This window comes from Rosa chinensis, chromosome 1 (assembly GCF_002994745.2).
Source record: "Rosa chinensis cultivar Old Blush chromosome 1, RchiOBHm-V2, whole genome shotgun sequence".
Classification (NCBI taxonomy): Eukaryota; Viridiplantae; Streptophyta; class Magnoliopsida; order Rosales; family Rosaceae; genus Rosa; species Rosa chinensis.
In genome coordinates this window covers 17,668,894-17,688,598 of record NC_037088.1, presented here as the reverse complement: position 1 = coordinate 17,688,598, position 19,705 = coordinate 17,668,894, and the positions used below count along the sequence as shown (strand labels likewise).

Sequence of the window (19,705 nt, the reverse complement as noted above, 5' to 3'; positions counted from 1 at the left end):
GAACGGAGCTCCAAACCCAAACCCGGACTTCGCAGATTCCGACTGCCAGATGAAAAGAGCACCGAAGAAACAGGGCCTGAAACCCGGGCTGGGCCGAGACACGCCGCTCAACCACGTGGAGGCGGAGCGGCAGCGGCGGGAGAAACTCACCTCGCAAGGGCGGTGTTGGAAGCGAGGGAGTGAGCCCGGAAGAAGGAAGAAGAAAGAGATAAAAACGAAGGAAAAAAAAATAACAAAAAAAAAAATTATTAAAAAAAAATGAATTGAGGGCATAATGGACATTTTAGTGTCAAAAATTGATGTCGTGTACTTATAGTTGGTCAAGTTCAGATTTCGTGTATAGAAATGTTTGGTTTGAAACTTTGTGTATAAGAATTATTAGTGGTCTTTACTTGGTGTACTGTTTGCGAAATTTTCTCTATTAAATAAACTAGGTTCCAGGATGTGCAGCTGCGTACTCTAGTGCACATCTGCCTCCTCCCCTGGTTGTAGTATACCATATCAGGCATTCTTTTGTACTTACTATGGCCAGCCGGCTTTGTCACTTGGAAGCATAAAATAGAACTGATTTTATGGACTGATTCATATTGTGTCACCATCATGGTAGGCCTTCTTTTGATTTGTTTAGAAATCTTGTTCTTTTATTTATTTGTTTGTTTATTCATTTTCTTGAAAGCTGGTAATAATAGCACTAGAAAAATTTCTTTAGGTTGAACGGTGACCAGATTGATTGTAAAAACTAAAAACGTATTAGACCATTTTGAACAGGATACAACTCATAATGAAGTTTAACATAATGCGTGATTCTGGTTTACTGTATGTGTATGAAGTTATGGTACTGATTGAAACATTAAATGTTTGTCTTACTGGTGGCGCTACATGTAAATCAGTTGCTTGTACCTTTCTCATGTCATAATTAGTTCATAATTAGCATTATTTCTAGTCTTTAATGCAATGTTTTTGAAAACTTGGAAATCCTAAGATTTTCAGTTCAATGATTGCACAGTCTTTTTACCTATACCTGGTGGGGTTCTATTTTTATATTGTACTCACCATAAAATATGCTGAAGCTTATTGAAATTTCTACACAAGGTGCTTAAAGATAGGACTGACATTAGGCTAGTTGTCTCTTAGGCTTTATGCATCTACGAAATCATACAAAACTTTAAAGAGTTTTAAATATTTAATTCATCTTAGGTGTTCTGCTTCTTCCTTCATATCAATAGTAAAACAAAGTTGTGAAAAAAAAGTAACCAGAGAGAATGCTTTGACCATGAGAAAGTTCTTGTCTCAGCAACTTGGATCACATATTTAGAAATTTAATGATATCTGATCTGGATGAAAGTAAGGTTGTAAAAAACACTGTAAATGCAAAAAGGTTGGTGAAGTCCATTTGGCCAAGCAATGTTGCTCACAGAATGTAGTTGCCTCCTTCCATTTTGTGGGATTTTTGCTGGTCCTGTATGCCTAAAGGTACCCTTAGTCGTGTAGTCAAGACATAGTATCTAAACCTAAAGGAGCAGTATTTATCTGATTGCCGTAATAGTAGGTGCACTCATCTCTGTACCCTCCTTCCATTTTGTGGGATTTTCGCTGGTCCTGCATGCCTAAAGGTACCGTTAGTCGTGTAGTCAAGACATAGTATCTAAACCTAAAGGAGCAGTATTTATCTGATTGCCATAATTGTAGGTGCACTCATCTCTGTACCCTCCTTTCTCCTTGCTGTACATTGGTTGTTATGGTTTCATGTAGGAGCTCACTATTTTGTGTACTCTTCCAACGTATGTAGGTTTCAGTCTCCCTTGGCAATTTAATAAGCAATCATAGATACATAGAACAAACAGGCCCACTTTGACAAACAAAAACTAGGGATTCAATTCAATTCATTCATTACTCCAGGGGAACCTATTCTTACCTTTTCTTTTGTCAATGCAAAGGTAAGAATATGATCTATGAATGGTGGGCTAGCTAGGATTCTCCCCCTGGAGTAATGCAACTGTCCTCTGCAAAACTGAGATAAATTCATTGCTGTTTTCAGTTACACTAAGGCCTAGTCTTTTAAGTATTACATTGTAAGCATTATTAGTACAAGAAACAACAATTTGTGTAGAACATACGTATTTCAATCAACTGCAACACAAATGTTCTGGCAATATCTGTTAAGAGCACTTGGTTTAAAGTTTTATAGTGATGTTGTTTGTTTTGGCTGATTTCTAACTGCCTGTATATCCTATGCATACTCCACTATATACATAGCAGTTTCTTAAACTGAAACCCCCTGTTTATGTTTCTGATTTTACCTGTTGGGAATCCACCCTTATTGATTAACTATGAAGTCACGCTGTGGCATCCTTCACTATGCTTTATGTGAAGTCACAAAGTACATACAAGTTTATTATTGGATTGGTAATGTTATTCAGTTATTGCTAATCCCACTTATCAATGCGATAGAATCAGTCCTTTAATACTCAAATGTGATCCATAATTTAATACAACCAATAAAACCACTTTCGATAATATTGCATTGCATCTGTTATTCTGTCTTGGTAGATTTCTTTTGGCATCCTTACATCTTGTATCCTTGTGCTTTTCTTCTTTCAGAGGGAACGATTCGTCAGGAACGTGAAGCTACTTTATTAAAGAATTCGGAATCAAGATAGAAGTATCGATTACAATTTTTTTTTTAGATTGTTATACTTGTTAGGTTTTTGATGTATTCTAAGATCTTAGTAAAGAAAGATGCAATGAGTAATGAAGCTTTTGCTTTTGCCAATGAGATATGAGATCTTCTCTTGTTTACAATGTTTCTTATCTTGTTAGCGTATTGTTAGAATACAATCTTAAGAGTTACAGTTCACGCTCTTAATCAGAGAAATTACGTTATTTAGGCATTTGAACATAAATATTTAATGATTGGTTTCTTTTCAATCCTTAAGTTGATGATGTGCTTGCTATCTTGTTGGATCAAGATTTGCTTCCCAGGATCACAAGAACTTGCTAACTGATTGGAAATTTCCATATGTTGATGTTTGCAAGCGTCAAGTGCCGTCAACAGACTGCTATAATATAAAATCACTCGAGTCCTTTGCGACTCCACTGTACATCAAAGTTTGCAAGTGTTTTCTCGTTGGGTTTCAGATGTATCGTTAATTATTCAGCTCGTCATTAAATTTCAAATGTCCGACTTTATTTGCCCCAATACAAGTGTGCAAATAAGACAGGAACTTGATGATTTGCAGCGTCAATCACCCTCCTCTGGAATCATGCAGAAGAGAAGGGAAGTGGAAATTAACTTAGACAAAGTGTTGGAGAGGGAGGAAATTATGTGGTGTCAAAGATCTAGGGTTAATTGGCTCCAACATGGGGATCGGAATACTAAATTTTTCCACAGCTATGCAAGGCAGAGGGGACGTACCAATAAAATTTCGGGTATATTGGGAGAAGATAATCGGTGGAGAACTACTACGCATGATATTGGATATGAGTTTGTAACTTATTTTCGGCAATTGTTTTCCTCTCCTGGTGGGCAGTTCAATGATAGTATGTTCCAGGCCATTAGTGTAAGAGTTTCTGAAGCTCATGTGGATTCGCTTTCAAAAAATTTTACAAGGGCAGAAGTGGAAAGGGCTCTCAAAGGAATGGGAGCTACGAAGGCTCCGGGACCGGATGGAATGCCTCCCATTTTCTATCAGAAGTATTGGTCTGTTGTGGGTTCAGAGGTGGTAACGAGATGTTTGGATTTTCTAAATGGACAAGGTTCTATTGCGGAGCCAAAAGTTGAAAGTCCAAAGAAGGTGACGGAGTTTAGACCAATTAGTCTCTGTAATGTGTTATATAAGTTGGTGTCGAAGACTTTGGCTAATAGATTGAAGTTGGTGCTTCCGGATGTTATTTCTGATTACCAGAGTGCATTTATACCAAACCGGTCTATTCATGATAATGTGATTGCGGCCTTTGAGGTAATTCATAATCTGAAAAGGCGAGGTAAGAAGAGTAGACAGAAGGTGGCATTGAAGCTGGACATGGCTAAAGCCTATGATAGAGTGGAATGGAATTTTCTGAAAAAGATGATGGAGGTGTTGGGTTTCCCTAGCAGATTTGTGGAGCTTATTATGGAGTGCATACAAACTGTTACTTACTCTATTTTACTCCAGGGCAAACCTTTTGGGATGGTGAGGCCTAAGCGTGGACTTAGGCAAGGTGATCCGATTTCCCCATATCTCTTTATCATTGTTGCTGAGGGCTTCTCTTCTTTATTACGAAAAGCAGAGGCTGATAATCAGATACATGGTGTTGCAATAGCGAGGGGAGCTCCTTCTATATCTCATTTGTTTTTCACAGATGACAGTTTACTTTTCTGTGATGCTTCGAAGGAGGATTGCATCCGGCTAAAGGAGGTTTTTGGGTTGTATGAATTAGCTTCAGGGCAGAAAATTAATACAGATAAATCTGCTGTTAGTTTTAGCCCGAGAACGTCATATGGGGTGAAGGAGGAGTGTTGTGAAATCCTTGACATGAAGATGGTACCGTGCCATGAAAGGTACCTAGGATTACATACAATTACAGGGAGAGATAAGAAACGTACATTTCGAGGTGTGGCGGATAAAGTTTGGAAACGAGTTCAAGGTTGGGAAGGCAAGATCTTATCCAAAGGTGGCAGGGAGATCCTTATCAAAGCAGTTGCGCAGGCAATTCCTACATATACTATGTGTGTAATATTTCAGCTACCAATTGGTACATGTGAGGAGATAAATAAACATTTAGCACGGTTTTGGTGGAGCAAGCCAGGTGGTAGAGGAATTCATTGGAGGAGTTGGGATCGTATGTGTATGAGTAAGAATGAAGGTGGTTTGGGTTTTAGGGAGTTCCAGCAATTTAACAAAGCTCTTGTGGCAAAACAAGGATGGAGACTATTACGTTATCCTGACTCCCTAGTTGGCAGAATGCTCAAGGCTTGGTATTTTTCAAAATCCAGTTTCCTTGAGGCTGAGGTGGGGAAGAATCCTTCATCTATATGGCGGGCTATCGTTTGGGGTGGGGAATTATTGAAGCAAGGGTTGAGATGGAGAGTGGGTAATGGCGAAGGTATAAGAGTCTTTCTTGACCCGTGGGTACCTGATTTGAATGGTTTTGGTGTGACTTATAAATCTGGTGTGAATATGTCAATGAAGGTGTCAGAATTGATATAAGTTTCAGGAGGATGGGATATATCCAAGTTGGAGCAAATAGGTACGGCTCAGGAGGTTGATGCTATTCTACGTATCCCATTAGTGAGGCTGGGTGGACGTGATCAATTAATCTGGAATCAAAATCGACATGGTAAGTACTCAGTAAAGAGTGGGTATTGGTTGGCTCTTAAGAATGTAAGAGGGAGAAGAGAGTACCAGAATCCGGCACCAGTGGCCGCAGATTATTGGCGTCACCTCTGGAAACTTAAACTCCCTCCAAAGATGTTGCATTTTATTTGGAGGTGTTCAACGGGGACTATGCCATGCATGAGTTCTTTATACACAAGACGCATTGTGAACGTTCCTATGTGCTCTAGATGCCAGCAAGCTTATGAAACACCTTTACACGCAACATATCAGTGTCCGTCGAGTGTTGCGGTGTTGGAAAAGGTGTGTTTTTTCTCAAAGTTGGGCTATGGTGCATGGGGCAGCTTTATGGAGTTTCTAGAAGATGCTAGAAGGAAACTATCAGTGGATGAGGTTAGTTTTTTAATTGTTCTCCTTTGGGTTAATTGGAAAGAAAGAAATGCTGTTTATCATAGGGAGCAAGGAAAAGATCCTTTGGTGGTATATGAAATGGGTGCTTCCATATGGGAGAGCATTAAGCAAGTAAAGCTTCGTGGTAATGGGGGTCACGTGATTGACTATAATGGAGATGGTTATGCAAATATGATTTGGGCTCCACCACCAATTGGAAGGGTTAAACTAAACTGTGATGCATCAGTGGCTGTTAATGGTGAACAAGTGGGTGTTGGTATTGTATGCCGAGATAGTGAAGGAAATTTTGTGGCAGGATTGGGAGAGAGGCTTGTTGGAAGATTAAGTCCATGTGCAGCTGAGTTGTCCTCTATATTGAGGGGTCTTGAATGGGCTATGGACCAGGGGTGGAATGGTTTGGTAATTGAAACAGATTGCTTGGAGGCTATGAGGATGGTAAACGGAAGTGATGAATGTCTTGCAAGTGAGGGTATCCTGGTGGAGCGAATTAGAGAGATTTTGGCCGCTTTGGATATCCCCAATATTCATCATGTTCCAAGGGCGGCTAACATGGCGGCTCATATGGTGGCAAGAGTTGTAGCCCGGGGTAATGGGCGTAGTAGTTGGTTAGGGGTTGGGCCTCCTTGGCTCATGGATGTCATTGTTAATGACGGACCCGTAATTGGTTCAGGTTCTAGGGAGGAGAGTGGGGAATTTTCGTCCACCACCGGTTATTCCCATGTTTTGTAATTTGGTTAGCTTTTGAATAAAAGTCTCGTTATTCTCAAAAAAATACAAGTGTGCAAATGAGAAGCTCAGTCTACAGACTAGTGTGTGTTAGTGTTTTGCACTACCGAAGATAAACCAAACACACCAGAGTAAGTTTACAAGTACCAAGGTTTCTAGGAACTAAATTCTGTAGAGTATAAGTTCCTAGAGGCTTTTATATAAAACAAATGGATAGATTGAAGGATTTTGCGAGACAAGATTGAACACAACCTCTCTGATCATTCTCATTCTTTTATGAAAGTTTCTATTGGGACCTCCAAATCTGCTCACTTGATCTCACTCTATTATTAATTTTTAAATGACATATATAACCTACTATAACATGACTATTAAGGACAATAATTATACTAAAAAATATTATATTTAGTTTATGTAGACTTTCCAATTCAATAATATTATATTGTATTTCTTATTATTTTCCTTATCTATTTTCATTTTCCAATTTCACTACATACTCATTAAAACATTCATATATATTTAATAAGAATTAAAAATATGATTAAGATCATATGACATAAAAATGTATGATATATATGTTGAACGCATATTGGTGAGTTTATGATTTATGACCTAGTGGTACAAAAAAATAGAGAAAAAAAAAACATTAAAAACAAATGATTTTTTTTTTTTAGAACAAAAAAAAAGATTTTTTTTTTTGCATAGCAAAAATAGAAAAAAAAATTATAAAAAAAAAACAGAATAGTTCATGGCATTTTCTTATTGATTAGACATTAATTTTTGAAACCCAAGTTTGATTAAGAAATGTATATTTAGTTAAGATTTATAGAGTGATTAAATCATTGAAATGACTAACTTTTTTATTTTAAAGATAACAATTTGTTTGCAAATTATATGATTGAGGTTATTTGAGGAAGTTTAGTGAGTAAATTTAGTATTTGAAAATTTGATAAGAGGTGTAAAAAGCATAGAGGTCAAGTGAGCAAATTTGGAGGTTCCAATAGAAAAACTCTTCTTTTATTTATTTTTTACCATTAAATTGTTTGAACCGCTAGAGGCTATACTTGTTAAACACCGCGAGGTCATTAAATCTTTTGCACCCAAATAAAGAGTTTTTCTATTGGAACCTCCGAATTTACTCACTTGACCTCTATGCTTTTTACACCTCTTATCAAATTTTCAAATACTAAATTTACTCACTAAATTAACTTCCTCAAATAACCTCACTCATATAATTTGCAAACAAATTATTATCTTTAAAATAAAAAATTTAGTCATTTCAATGATTCAATCACTCTATAAATCTTAACTAAATATACATTTCTTAATCAAACTTGAGTTTTAAAAATTAATGTCTAATCAAGAAAATGCCATGAACTATTTTTTTTTTCTATTTTAGCTGTGCAAAAAAAAAAAATTTGTTTTTATTCTCAAAAAAAAAAATCACATGTTTTTTAATGTTTTTTTTCTGTATTTTTTGTACCACATGATTAATTATTTAAATATTTTTAGTTTTTTTTTTTTAAATATAATGGATTGACTTAGATTTAGGTCATAAATCATAAGAGGATTTATTTTGTTTTCTCTCACTAATATGCGTTCAACACATATATCATACATTTTTATTAGGGCTGTCAATGGGTCGTGTCAGGTTGGGTTCGTGTCGGGTCAAGGTATTTGTCGTGTCGCAAGATACAAACCCAAACCCAACCTATTTAATAATCGTGTCAAAAATTTAAACTCAAACCCAACCCATTTATTAAACGGGTTACCCGTTTCCAACCCGCTTAACCCATTTAATAAATAGGTTGTGTCGTATTTGACAAAATGACTCATTTAAGAGTTAACAATGCGACCAATTTAACTAAAAAAATGCATATATTGATTAAATTCACTAAATACTCCACAAGACGAAGAATATAAATAATTATATATAATTCATAAATAATTAAATCCAATAATTATAAAGAAAAATATTTCAAATTGTCTAATTTTATGATCAAATACTCCCAACGTCTAAAATTTCAGGATAAAGTATAGCATAATCAAGTTATACGGGTTCACTTCGTATTGGCGGGTTGACTCGTGGCCGACCCATTTATTAAATGGGTCATGGCGGGTTGACCCATGGCTAACCCGCTTTTTAATAGTGTGGGTTCAACCCGCTTTATTTCGTGCAAGTTTCGAGTCGTGTTATCGGGTCGTGTCGGAATTGACAACCCTAATTTTTATGTCACATGATCTTAATCATATTTTTAATTCTTATTAAATATATATGAATACTTTAATGACTATGTAGTGAAATTGGAAAATGAAAATAGATAAGAAAAATAATAAGAAATACAATCGAATATTATTGAATTGGAAAATCTATATAAAATAAATATAATATTATTGAATTGGTATAATTATTGTCCTTGATAGTCATTTTATAGTAGGTTATGTATGTCATTTAATAATTCATAATAGAGTGAGGTCAAGTGAGCAAATTTGGAGGTCCCAATAGAAACTCTCCCAAATAAAATGTCGGCAGGTTGCGGTATTCTACAAGTAGTTATGACTTATGACTAATGCTCGACCTATCTTTCCATATTGACCAGTAAAACGAATAATGTTTTCAGTTCTGCTATCCACAAAATCTGAAGTAGCCAATAAAAATGGAGCCGAGATGTTGAGATATGTCTCAAATTTCCAAATGAAATTGGGACTTTGACCCACTTTTGAGTCATTACTTCTCTTTTCCACGTTGAATACGCAGGTTGTAAGATGCGCAACCAACGATGTTAAGATGGAGGGGCTTTTATGGCAATTCTATGACAGGGTAAAAAAATGTTTTACTACTCTTCTCGTTGGCGATTAGCCACCACAATCCAGTTTAGATTCATCTACTCCTTCCTCCTCCTCGTTGGCCTATTCATCTCCTCGTTAACAAACCTTTTCTCCATAACCACAAAGCAATTTTTGCAACCGCATGAAAACTGATTAAAGGTGTCCGCAAAGATTTAAATCTATTTGGCATCGATTTGTTGTTTTCAGTAGTAATCACAGGATTCAGTATTCCGTCGAGGCAACAAGCAAAAGGCACGATCGATGCAAGAGTTCGTGATGCGACCAGAGCAAAAGCGGAAGTTTCTGCAAAAGGCACCTAACAGTCCGTTTGTGTGAAATTACACTATGCCCCAAGTTTGATTTTATCCTTGCTCCACGTATACTGGTTTGACTGGCTGTAACTTTCAGCCTGTGCATTCCAGCCTCCTCCTCTATATCATCTCTGCTTTTGTGGAACTGACGAAGGCATAAAAGCTAGATATTTCTCCCCTGTATCATCTCTGTATCTTCCCATGATCACAGGAAGGCTACCTATGCCAGCACTACTGGTCCTTCTACTTCTTGGTTTGTGCACTGTAGCTTCCCACGCTAAGGATGATCATGACTGTGAGCCTTCTTCCTGCGGCGACATCCACAACATAAGTTACCCTTTCCGACTCAATGATGATCCAAAGAAGTGTGGTGACCAAAGGTATTCCCTGTCTTGTGAGAACAATGTCACTGTATTACACTCGTATTCAGGAAAATACTATGTGCTTGCCATCAATTATGGAAACTACACAATCCAAGTTGTGGATGCCAATGTTCGGAAGGGTAACTGCTCTTCAATCCCTCGTAATTCGTTGGCCAGCTATAACTTCAGTGATGAGGATCCATACGACATTCATACGTTGAAAGGTACCGATTATTGGGGGTACACGACGTTGGAACTGTCAAAGCCTATAATCTTCATGACCTGTGAAACTCGGCCGGTGAATTCGTATCTCTATATGGATACTGCTCCTTGCATTAATGCAACGAGTGGGCATTCTTTTGTTATCACTGGAGGCTTAAGTGTCTCGGATTTGTGGGATTCATGTCTCATAGAGCTGATGGTCTTGACATCATCGTCGATTGGGACAAAGGACACGAACAGTTCCTACATAGACATCCACAACGAGCTGCTCTATGGTTTTGAACTTTCATGGGTGCAGAGCTACGGCCGATCAGGTGATTATTGCTATATCGAGGGTGATACCAACGAAGTTTATTGTTCTGCAGGTAAGGATATCAAAGATTTTTTTCTGCTATCATCGCAAGCTTGACTACTTATCCACACTTCTTTATTTGCCACTTACTTTTTCAGAGAGTTTATAGCTTGATATTATATATTGTTGTCTTTTATGACGCAGGCTTTTATTTCAAAGATATTGTGTACTATCTAGAAGGTGACGACTATCTCAATCTTATTGTTTTCAGACCATCTTCAATTATCAATTCTCAGAATAACTTCTCTTGTTGAAGAATACTTGACTTTAGTGTTCCTTATCAACTCTTCTCTCTCTTTCTCGCAGTGTCAGCTCGTGTCATTCTAGCTGCAGGTGCTCTCTCTCATTTCTTTCTGCACAACCAACCTTGATTTGTACATCTTAATTTCAGACCATAATCTTTCCAACAGATCGATACAAAGTCATACGGGTTCGAATAGTTGATCTTTAGCAATAGTTACTAGCACCTTAAAAATCATTTTTATGACTAGTTTTTATTTCCTTTACAGTGGTTTTGTGGACTCCAACAAAAGTGATATTCGGAACTCCATGTGTGGTCGTCCTTTTAATCTTAAAGTTGAAAAGACGACATTTATCAATGTATAACGTTATTGAAGAATTCTTACAAAGTCACAACAACCTCATGCCTATACGGTACTCCTACTCCAACATCAAGAAGATTACCAAAGGATTTAAGGATAAATTGGGGGAAGGAGGTTATGGCTCTGTGTATAAAGGAAAGCTTCGGAGCGGTCACCTTGTTGCTGTTAAGATGTTGGGAAATTCCAAAACTAATGGGCAAGATTTTATGAATGAAGTTGCTACCATTGGAAGAATTCATCATGTAAATGTGGTGCGACTAATTGGCTATTGTGCTGAGGGATCAAAGCGTGCTCTTATATACGAGTACATGTCAAAAGGGTCTCTTGATAAACACATATTTCCTAAGGAAGGAATCATCTCCTTAAGTTGCAAGGAAGCATTTGAAATTTCCCTAGGAGTGGCTCGTGGTATTGATTATCTGCATCAAGGATGTGATATGAAAATTTTGCATTTCGATATCAAGCCACACAACATTCTTCTTGACGAGAAGTTTGTTCCCAAGATTTCAGACTTCGGTCTGGCAAGATTATGCCGATCAGATGAAAGCAGTTTAATTTTGACCGCAGTAAGAGGAACCTTCGGATACATAGCTCCAGAATTTTTTTACAAGAATATTGGAGGTGTGTCAAACAAAGCTGATATCTATAGTTTTGGAATGTTGTTGATGGAAATAGCAGGGAAAAGAAAGAACTTGAATTCAAATGCGGTCAATACGAGCCAAATTTACTTTCCTTCTTGGGTGTATAACCAGTTCAATGAAGAAAAGGAGGTGGAAATTGAAGATGCCACGGACGAGGAAAAGAAACTAACAAAGAAAATGCTCATGGTAGCATTGTGGTGTATACAAATGAAGCCTAGTGACCGTCCTAATTCGATGAACAGAGTAGTAGAGATGCTTGAAGGAGAAGTTGAATTCATTCAAATGCCTCCCAAACCTTTCCTATATCCACAAGACATGCCAGTAGGATGATGAGGATGATTCCGAAACAACTTTGTCATCATCACTGCCATTGAAAAATGAAGCTCCATATCCAAATTAAAGGAAGTGATGTACTAGTTAATATTTGTATTCACAATGGAGCAGGCATTTCCTATCATGCAGTAATTAATAAGTGTTCTGCCATGCTCCTCATATACACTTCTTGTACTACTTTACTTTTTTTGTTCCAAAAGGGGCAAACAGCCCAGAAAACAAAGGAAACAAGAGAAAACTAGTCAGCATCGCTGGCATTGAAACTCCTAGCTCTAGGAGCTCCAATAATATCATCTAAAAGTACTTCAGTGATCAAGGCTGGAGGATCATGAAGGGTGCATATTCCTTTAGCATGAAGAGTACTATTCTTAGCCAAAAGATCAGCAGCCACATTGCGCTCGCGATGAATGTGCTGGAGTTGAACAGACTCAAACTCATTCATAATCTTCCTGCAATTTATAATCAAGGTTCCCAAAGGATGTAGCTCAATATTGTCACTATTCATGAGATTCACCAATACAGCAGAGTCAGATTCCACTTCTAACTTCATAATGCTTAGGCTCAAACCCAACTGGAGACCATGAAAAAGGCCCCAAGCCTCAGCTTGAAGGACATCACCAGGACCAATGCAAACCATAAAGCCACCACACCAACAGCCAGCATCATCCCTAATAAGTCCCCCAGCTCCAATAGCACCATTACTCGTTCGTGAACCATCAACATTAAGTTTATGTGCACCAATAGCAGGCTTAGTCCAAGAGAGCATTTCAACAACCTTATTTTGCACTATGTTAGGCTTAGCAGTAGCCCTAGTCCATTCCTCAGCATATCTAAACACAACTTCAGGAGGATTGTAGGGATAGTGAAAAGTAGAATCAAAAATGGAATTACATCTCCATTTCTACAAGAACCAGCAGCAAAAAATGAAGAAAATATTCCAGTTCAAATTTCTCATATAATAACCCTTTTGCAACAAATTAGCCAGAATCCAGTCCTTCCAATTTAAAGTGAAGGTGGCTAACATATTTGTAGGTATAGCAAAGGAATGCCATACCTGTTTAGCTTTAGTGCAGTCCCGAAAAAGATGCAACATAGTTTCTTCAGTATTGGCACAGAATTGACAAGATGAGTTGCTTGTGAGTCTTCTTTTAAAACGTTGCTCATTAGTTAAGAGCTTGCTTGAGACAAAGGACCACAGAAAAATCTTGAGCTTTGGAGGAATAGGAAGGGACCAAATCTTGCTCCATAACTGATTTTGGTTATCTTGGTCATCACAAAGAAGCTTGTAAGCAGACTTCACAGAAAAAGTACCCGAGGAAGTGCCACCCCATATGAGCTGATCAGGCATATTATTATTAGCAAAGGGAATAACAGCAATTTTATCAACAGTCTCAGTAGGAAGATTATCATACAACATAGGCAGAGTCCACTCATTATTGATCCAAAATTCATTCACAGTAGCATTCATATCAATATGAGTAAAGTTTAGAGCAGAATTACTTAGAACACCACAAGGAGACCACTTATCAGACCAGAATTTGGTAGAAGCACCATTTCCAATTCTCCAAAAGAGCCCTTTCCTTAAAAGATTAGCACCATACACAATTCCAGACCAACTATTGGAGCAGTTGAGAGTTTTTTTGAAATTCTCATGCACAATAGATTCAGAATGAAGATACTTAGCTTTATAAATCTTGTTCCATAATCCCTGATCATTTTGAGTCACTCTCCAACTGGCCTCTGCAAGCATAGCTTTGTTCATATCAGCTGTCTTCTTAATTCCCAATCCACCATTACACTTAGGTCTCCACACCAAGTCCCAACTAGTAAGATGTACCTTCCTTTTTTGCTCAGTATCACCCCATAAGAAATCTCGATTGAGCTTGTCCAGTTTATCACAAATCTGCACAGGAAGCTTGGCTGTTTGCATTGCATAAATAGGAATTGAGGAGTTAACAGCTTGAATGAGAGTCAAAGGACCAGCCATATTCAAAGCTTTACCCTTCCAACTAGCCAACCTAGCTTGCACTTTATCAACAATCCCTGCATAGGTATTTTTAGTAACTCTGGAATGGATCAAAGGCATACCAAGATAAACACCAAGGTCATCAGTAAGAGGGGAGCCACAAATCTTACTAATAGCCTTAGAAACGTCACTCTTTATATTTGGAGAGCAATAAACCAATGACTTATCGAAGTTGACAGATTGGCCGGAGAGACCACAAAAGATATCCATGCACTTCTTTAAGATCATAGCCTGTTTAGTGCTAGCTTCAGCAAATAAGATCAGATCATCAGCAAAAAATAAGTGAGACACAAAAGGTCCAGATTGAGAGGATTTAATCGGTTTCCAGTGTTAGACTTCTACAGTAGATCTAATCAAGTGAGATAACTTTTCCATGCAAAGCACAAAAAGATATGGAGACAGAGGATCACCCTACCTAATACCTCTCCCACCACTGAAAGAATCAGAGAGCTACCCATTAACAATGATTTGATAGATAGCACTAGAAACACAACTCATAATGAGCTTAACAAGCAGGTCAGGGATGTTAATTTCATACAGTACCTGCTCAATGAAAGACCAACTAAGCTTGTCATAGGCTTTGGATAGATCAATCTTCCAGGTCATAAAGCCTTTAGCCCCTTTAGAATTTTTGCACTTATGCAGGATTTCCTGAGCAATCATGATGTTATCAGATATATGCCTACAAGGAACAAAGCTCACCTGATTCGGACTTATCCATTTCCCAAGCATAGGTCTGATTCTTCCAACAATAATTTTAGAAATTATCTTGTAAACAGTACAACATAAGCTAATTGGTCTAAACAAATGCATGTGCTGAGGTGCTTGCGTTTTTGGAACCAAAGCAATCAAGGTATGATTAAGGCCAGAAGGAATTTTACCAGTATGGAAGGCAGTCTTAATAACGTTGATGATCTCAGCGGAACAAAGAGACCAATGTTGCTAATAGAACAAAGCAGGAAAACCGTCAACTGCAGGGGCTTTTAGCCTGCCAATCCTAAACAAAGCATCATGCACATCTTGATCAGAAATAGGTCGATTCATCCGTTGAAAATTATTAGTATCAATGTCAGGGAATAGCCAAGGGATGTGGAATCTCAATTCATGATCAACTACTACAGTAAATAAATTCTTGAAAAAATCAGCAGCAATTTGCTTCATAGCAGCAGGGTTATCTGTCCAAACTCCAGAAGCATCAAAGAGGCCATCAATCTTATTCCTTCTCCTCCTTATCATTGTAGTTAAGTGGAAGAATTTTGTATTTCTATCCCCCTCACAAAGCCACTTATCTCTAGACTTTTGTCGCCAAAAAAGGGCTTCAGCATCTCGAATTTGCTCATATTGAGAGATCAGATCCTTCTCAAGGTTTAGAAGAAAAGGAATATTTTGTCTTCCCAAGCTCCTTTGGATCCCACAGATTCTAGCCAAAAGAATCCTCTTCTGCTTGAAAATATTACCAAACACTTCTTTATTCCAAATGCTGAGAGAATGGGCAAGAGTAGTAGTTTTAACCTGTAAATCACCAGAGCAGTTGTTCCAAGTTTCATTAACCATATCCATATAGCTCTCATGCTGCATCCACATAGCATGAAACCTGAAAGGAGAATTTCTTCTGGTGGTCCTACTGCTGTGGTTGTGTTTGACAAGAATAGGACAATGATCAGATTTCATTCTAGCCAAATGCATAATACAAGCATCAGGAAAGAGGAGCCTCCAATCACAGGAACAAAAACCTCGATCAAGTCTTTCTTTTACAAAGTTATTTTTCCAAGTATAATCAGCACCTTGGTATCCCATATCAATTAAACCATTCCTACACACCCAATCTTGCATACCACCAAATCTGTAGTGCTGAGATCCACCAATCTTATCAGAATAGGACAATAGTTCATTAAAATCTCCCACAATCAACCCAGGAAGCTTAACTCGATTAGCCAGGTTATCCAAGTAACTCCACAAATTGCTTCTAGAAGTATTACAAGGGCTAGCATATATGCCAGTTAACATCCAGCTTTGAGAGAACCATTCCAACCAACTCGCACAGAAATGGATTGAAAAGTAGTATCAATAATATCAATAGTAAACTTGTTTCTGTTCCAAAGTAACCAAAGGCCACCAGAAAAACCATTGGCTTCCATCACTTTATAGTCAGTGAAACCAAGAGAAAGTAAGTATTTCCTTGCCCCCTCAAATTGGATACGAGGCTCACAAACAAACAATAAATCAACATTGTGCATTTTCACTAAGTCCTGAATTGAGGACCTGAATTTCTCACTCCTAGCTCCACGAGCATTCCAAAAAAGGATGTTGTTATCCATAAAATTAGTTAGGAGGAGATGGGTGGAAACCCAGATTAGGCATCAACCATACCATCCCCAACTTGGGAAGGCAGGTTATCATCATTGGTCAGAATGCTATTGTCAGCAAAGATCTTCTCGATAAAACACTCAGAAACAAGGTTATTGGAATTTTGGATGTCATTACCAGCTATATTATCCTCAGGGGGACAGTGGCCAAAGATAGCAGAAATTCCCTTACCAAAACCATTAGCATCCACATTCTCGAAGGAAAGCTTCTTGAACACATGAGGCTGATGTTTAGTAGTGGAAGAAGTGGTACCTTTGGATTTCCTTTGGTATTGGAAAGCAGATTTTCAAGTATTACAACTGTCAACATTGTTGGACACATCTTTCATTGGAACTCCTGCCATAGTTTTCAAGGTCCCCGAGGATGAGGTACCAATACCAATATCATTGGTTGCTGAATTGGCACCAGCTTTAGCAGCACTTGGCTTGTTGAAATTCTTCTTCTTATCCTGGAAGCTAGTCCACAATTTCACAATGGGAGGGGTTAAAGGTTTGGTTGCATTATCAACAATAGTCTCAGGTTCATGAGAAGGCAGTTCCTCCTCATCTTGTAGCACAGTAAATCGAGAACCCTTATTGATATTTATCTTTGCTCCCCCACTATCATTGGTTCTCCTCTTATTCCTGTAATTCATTAGCATCCATGGCCCCATGGCCCCATGTCCTCCTTGAGAATAGAATGAGCTTGGGAAGTGTCCATGTCCTGTTGAGAATCAGAAGTTGCTTTAGGCACCATTGCCTGTTCATTGGTGTTACTACCGGCATCCTGATCTTGAGAGTTAACACTTGGTTCAGTGTGCAGAGTTGGGCACTTGTCCTTAGCATGACCAAAACAACCACATTCAAAACAGATCATAGAGATTCCTTCATAAACAACATGGTAGGCAACAGATTCCACCTCAACAAAAGGACGCAGGGGTTTGCTAAGATCAACTTCAATACAGACTCTGGCAAATTTACCTCTAGCTTGGCCAATAGTAACTTGATCAACCTTAACAACATCTCCTAGAATTCTGCCAATTTTAGCCACAGTATAATCCTTAAAGAATTTGACAGGCAAGCCACAGATTCGGACCCATAAAGCCATTTTCCCAATAAACTCATTCAAAGGATCAAAATCAGGTCTCCACTTTCTAACAATCAAGGTTTGACTAGCCAAAATCCAAGGTCCACCACACAACACACTATTCATATCTTCTTCCAAATTGAATTTGACAATGAAAAAGTCATTAGGAAGATCAATGAGGTGCCAACCCCCTTTGACTTGCCATTTCCTTCTTAACCCTTTCAACATGAAATCGAAAGTATTCGTAGAGTTTGGTTTACCCATGAGCTTAACAACAACAGCACACCGCCAATCAAAGTCAAGTTTATTGTGTACCTTCTCAGAGAACGAGACATTTTGGCCATGTTTGCCTTGAGTGTAGGAGCAATCCTCATTAGTGAATTCAAAGTCCTCCGTCATGGTCTTGCTGTAGCGATTGACTGGGTTTTTCAACTTGCTCGCAAAGCTCGCATCAATTTGCTGAATTGGAGTGGGTTGAATGGAAGAATCAAGATCTTCCATGCGAAGTGCTTCGAGGTCAGACGAAATATCGCCTCCATTCTTCGTACGTTTCCGCTGCATCATCTGAAAATCTCTTACTCCGCCGCTTCCCGGTGGAAGGGCGGAGAACACAAATGCCGAAGTCGCCACCAATGCCTTCAAGAAGCCGGAGATAGCTCAGGGAAGGCGAGATCGACGGCCAATCGGGAGAGGAGTTGAGTAACAGCAAATGGGTTTTGGGAAAAGCGCGTGAGGCGCGTTCCAGAGAGTCAGAGGTTGCTTCTTCTGTATTCTTCTTGTACTACTTTATTAATTCTATGCTCTCTATTTTTTTGTTTTTTTTTTTGTCTGAAATTGTCTATATGTACTTTAGATCAGCCATTTTCTGGGATTTCCTATTTTAAACAATGAATGTAGGTGTTGTTGTGCTGAGCAAAAATTGCACACGGTGAGCGTAAATGTCACCCAACATAATTTCACTCGTATTAATTAAAAGAATAGAGTTTTAATTAATTCGGGGTCGACCCATTCAAGACAGAATGTGTCTTTTAATTACAATCCCCATTACAGGGAAACACCCTTTGATTCCTATTATGAAGAAATCAATTGTAGGGATGTGTATGTTTGTTTATTTTTGTTGCTGCACCCGGATGTCTGAATGGGTTGCCTACGTACCCTGGGAGAGGGATCAAGTCATTCGTAGTTCAAGATTTCCAATGGGTGAATGACCCATTGGAGGGTATTGCTTTTGGAATAGGAATAGTGTTTGGACGAATTTGGTGTAAATGAACTAGGGATTCGATTTGTGTCTGAATTGTTTGGGGAGGCTATGACGTTTCCTGGTGTTTGGTGGAATTTGACTGATGAGGTCAGGGATTCGAATTGGATGAACCAGGGAGTCAGGTTTTTTATTTGGACTTGCGGTTGCATCTAGTAGGTCGCTAGATTGCCTACATACCCTCAAGGAGGAATCAAACCGTTGTAGTTCTTGAAAAATTTGTATTTCTGGTGTTGGGAGAATTTTGTGTCGACAGATGTACATATATATATATATATATATATATATATTTTGAATCCGTCGGATGTATTTCTCTGCAGACGTCGGAACTTAATTTGGGCACCCGATGTGTTGAATTCTTGTACTGGGCCGAATAAATGGGCTTTTGTGTTGTCGACAAACAAATTTAGCTGGGCCCGAACATCAGGATAAACTGACTTAAAAGATGATCTGTATTTCTGGGCCTTTCGTTCCATGCTGGGTCAGGTCCAAATGATTTGGGCACCCAACTTTCTTTCCAGGCCTTTAGCTCTATTATGCGTTAGGCCCAATTGTAATCTACATTAAAATCCACGAGGTCAAACTGGTAGGTTCCGTCTTCACTTTGGCCAAACTGATCAACTGGAGTCCTTGTGGCTAACCCAAACGGATAGGTACCAAATCAGAGATGGGACTATGGGAGTCGATCTCAATTCGAATTGGAGAAGGAGACACCTTCCTGTATTCCCAATAAAAGGAGGGCTCTATAACAATGCTTTACGCCCCTGCTTCTACACAAAGAATCGGAAATTACTCCCTTGTTCGCAAAAATTAGGTAATGGCTTCTCGCTTCTCACTTCTCCTCTGTAGCTCCAATTTCTTGTTCATGTACTGATTGCTCTGATT

At 38.4% G+C, this 19,705-nt stretch overlaps 3 protein-coding genes across 3 annotated transcripts; 1 reads left to right on the top strand and 2 right to left on the bottom strand.

The window, feature by feature from the left end:
• The first annotated feature begins 9,788 nt into the window (after positions 1-9,788).
• Positions 9,789-12,101, top strand: LOC112202695 (rust resistance kinase Lr10). The gene is made up of 2 exons (XM_024343706.2): positions 9,789-10,541; positions 11,038-12,101. The coding sequence occupies exons 1-2, from the start codon at positions 9,794-9,796 to the stop codon at positions 12,099-12,101; spliced, it is 1,812 nt and encodes a 603-aa protein (XP_024199474.1). The 5' UTR covers positions 9,789-9,793.
• A 2,971-nt stretch (positions 12,102-15,072) lies between these two features.
• Positions 15,073-16,137, bottom strand: LOC112202681. Its single transcript, XM_024343686.1, has one exon. It carries the CDS (start codon positions 16,135-16,137, stop codon positions 15,073-15,075), a length of 1,065 nt encoding a protein of 354 aa, XP_024199454.1.
• A 993-nt stretch (positions 16,138-17,130) lies between these two features.
• On the bottom strand, positions 17,131-18,123 carry LOC112202670. Its single transcript, XM_024343674.1, has one exon. The coding sequence runs from the start codon at positions 18,121-18,123 to the stop codon at positions 17,131-17,133; it is 993 nt and encodes a 330-aa protein (XP_024199442.1).
• Between the last annotated feature and the right edge of the window lie 1,582 nt (positions 18,124-19,705).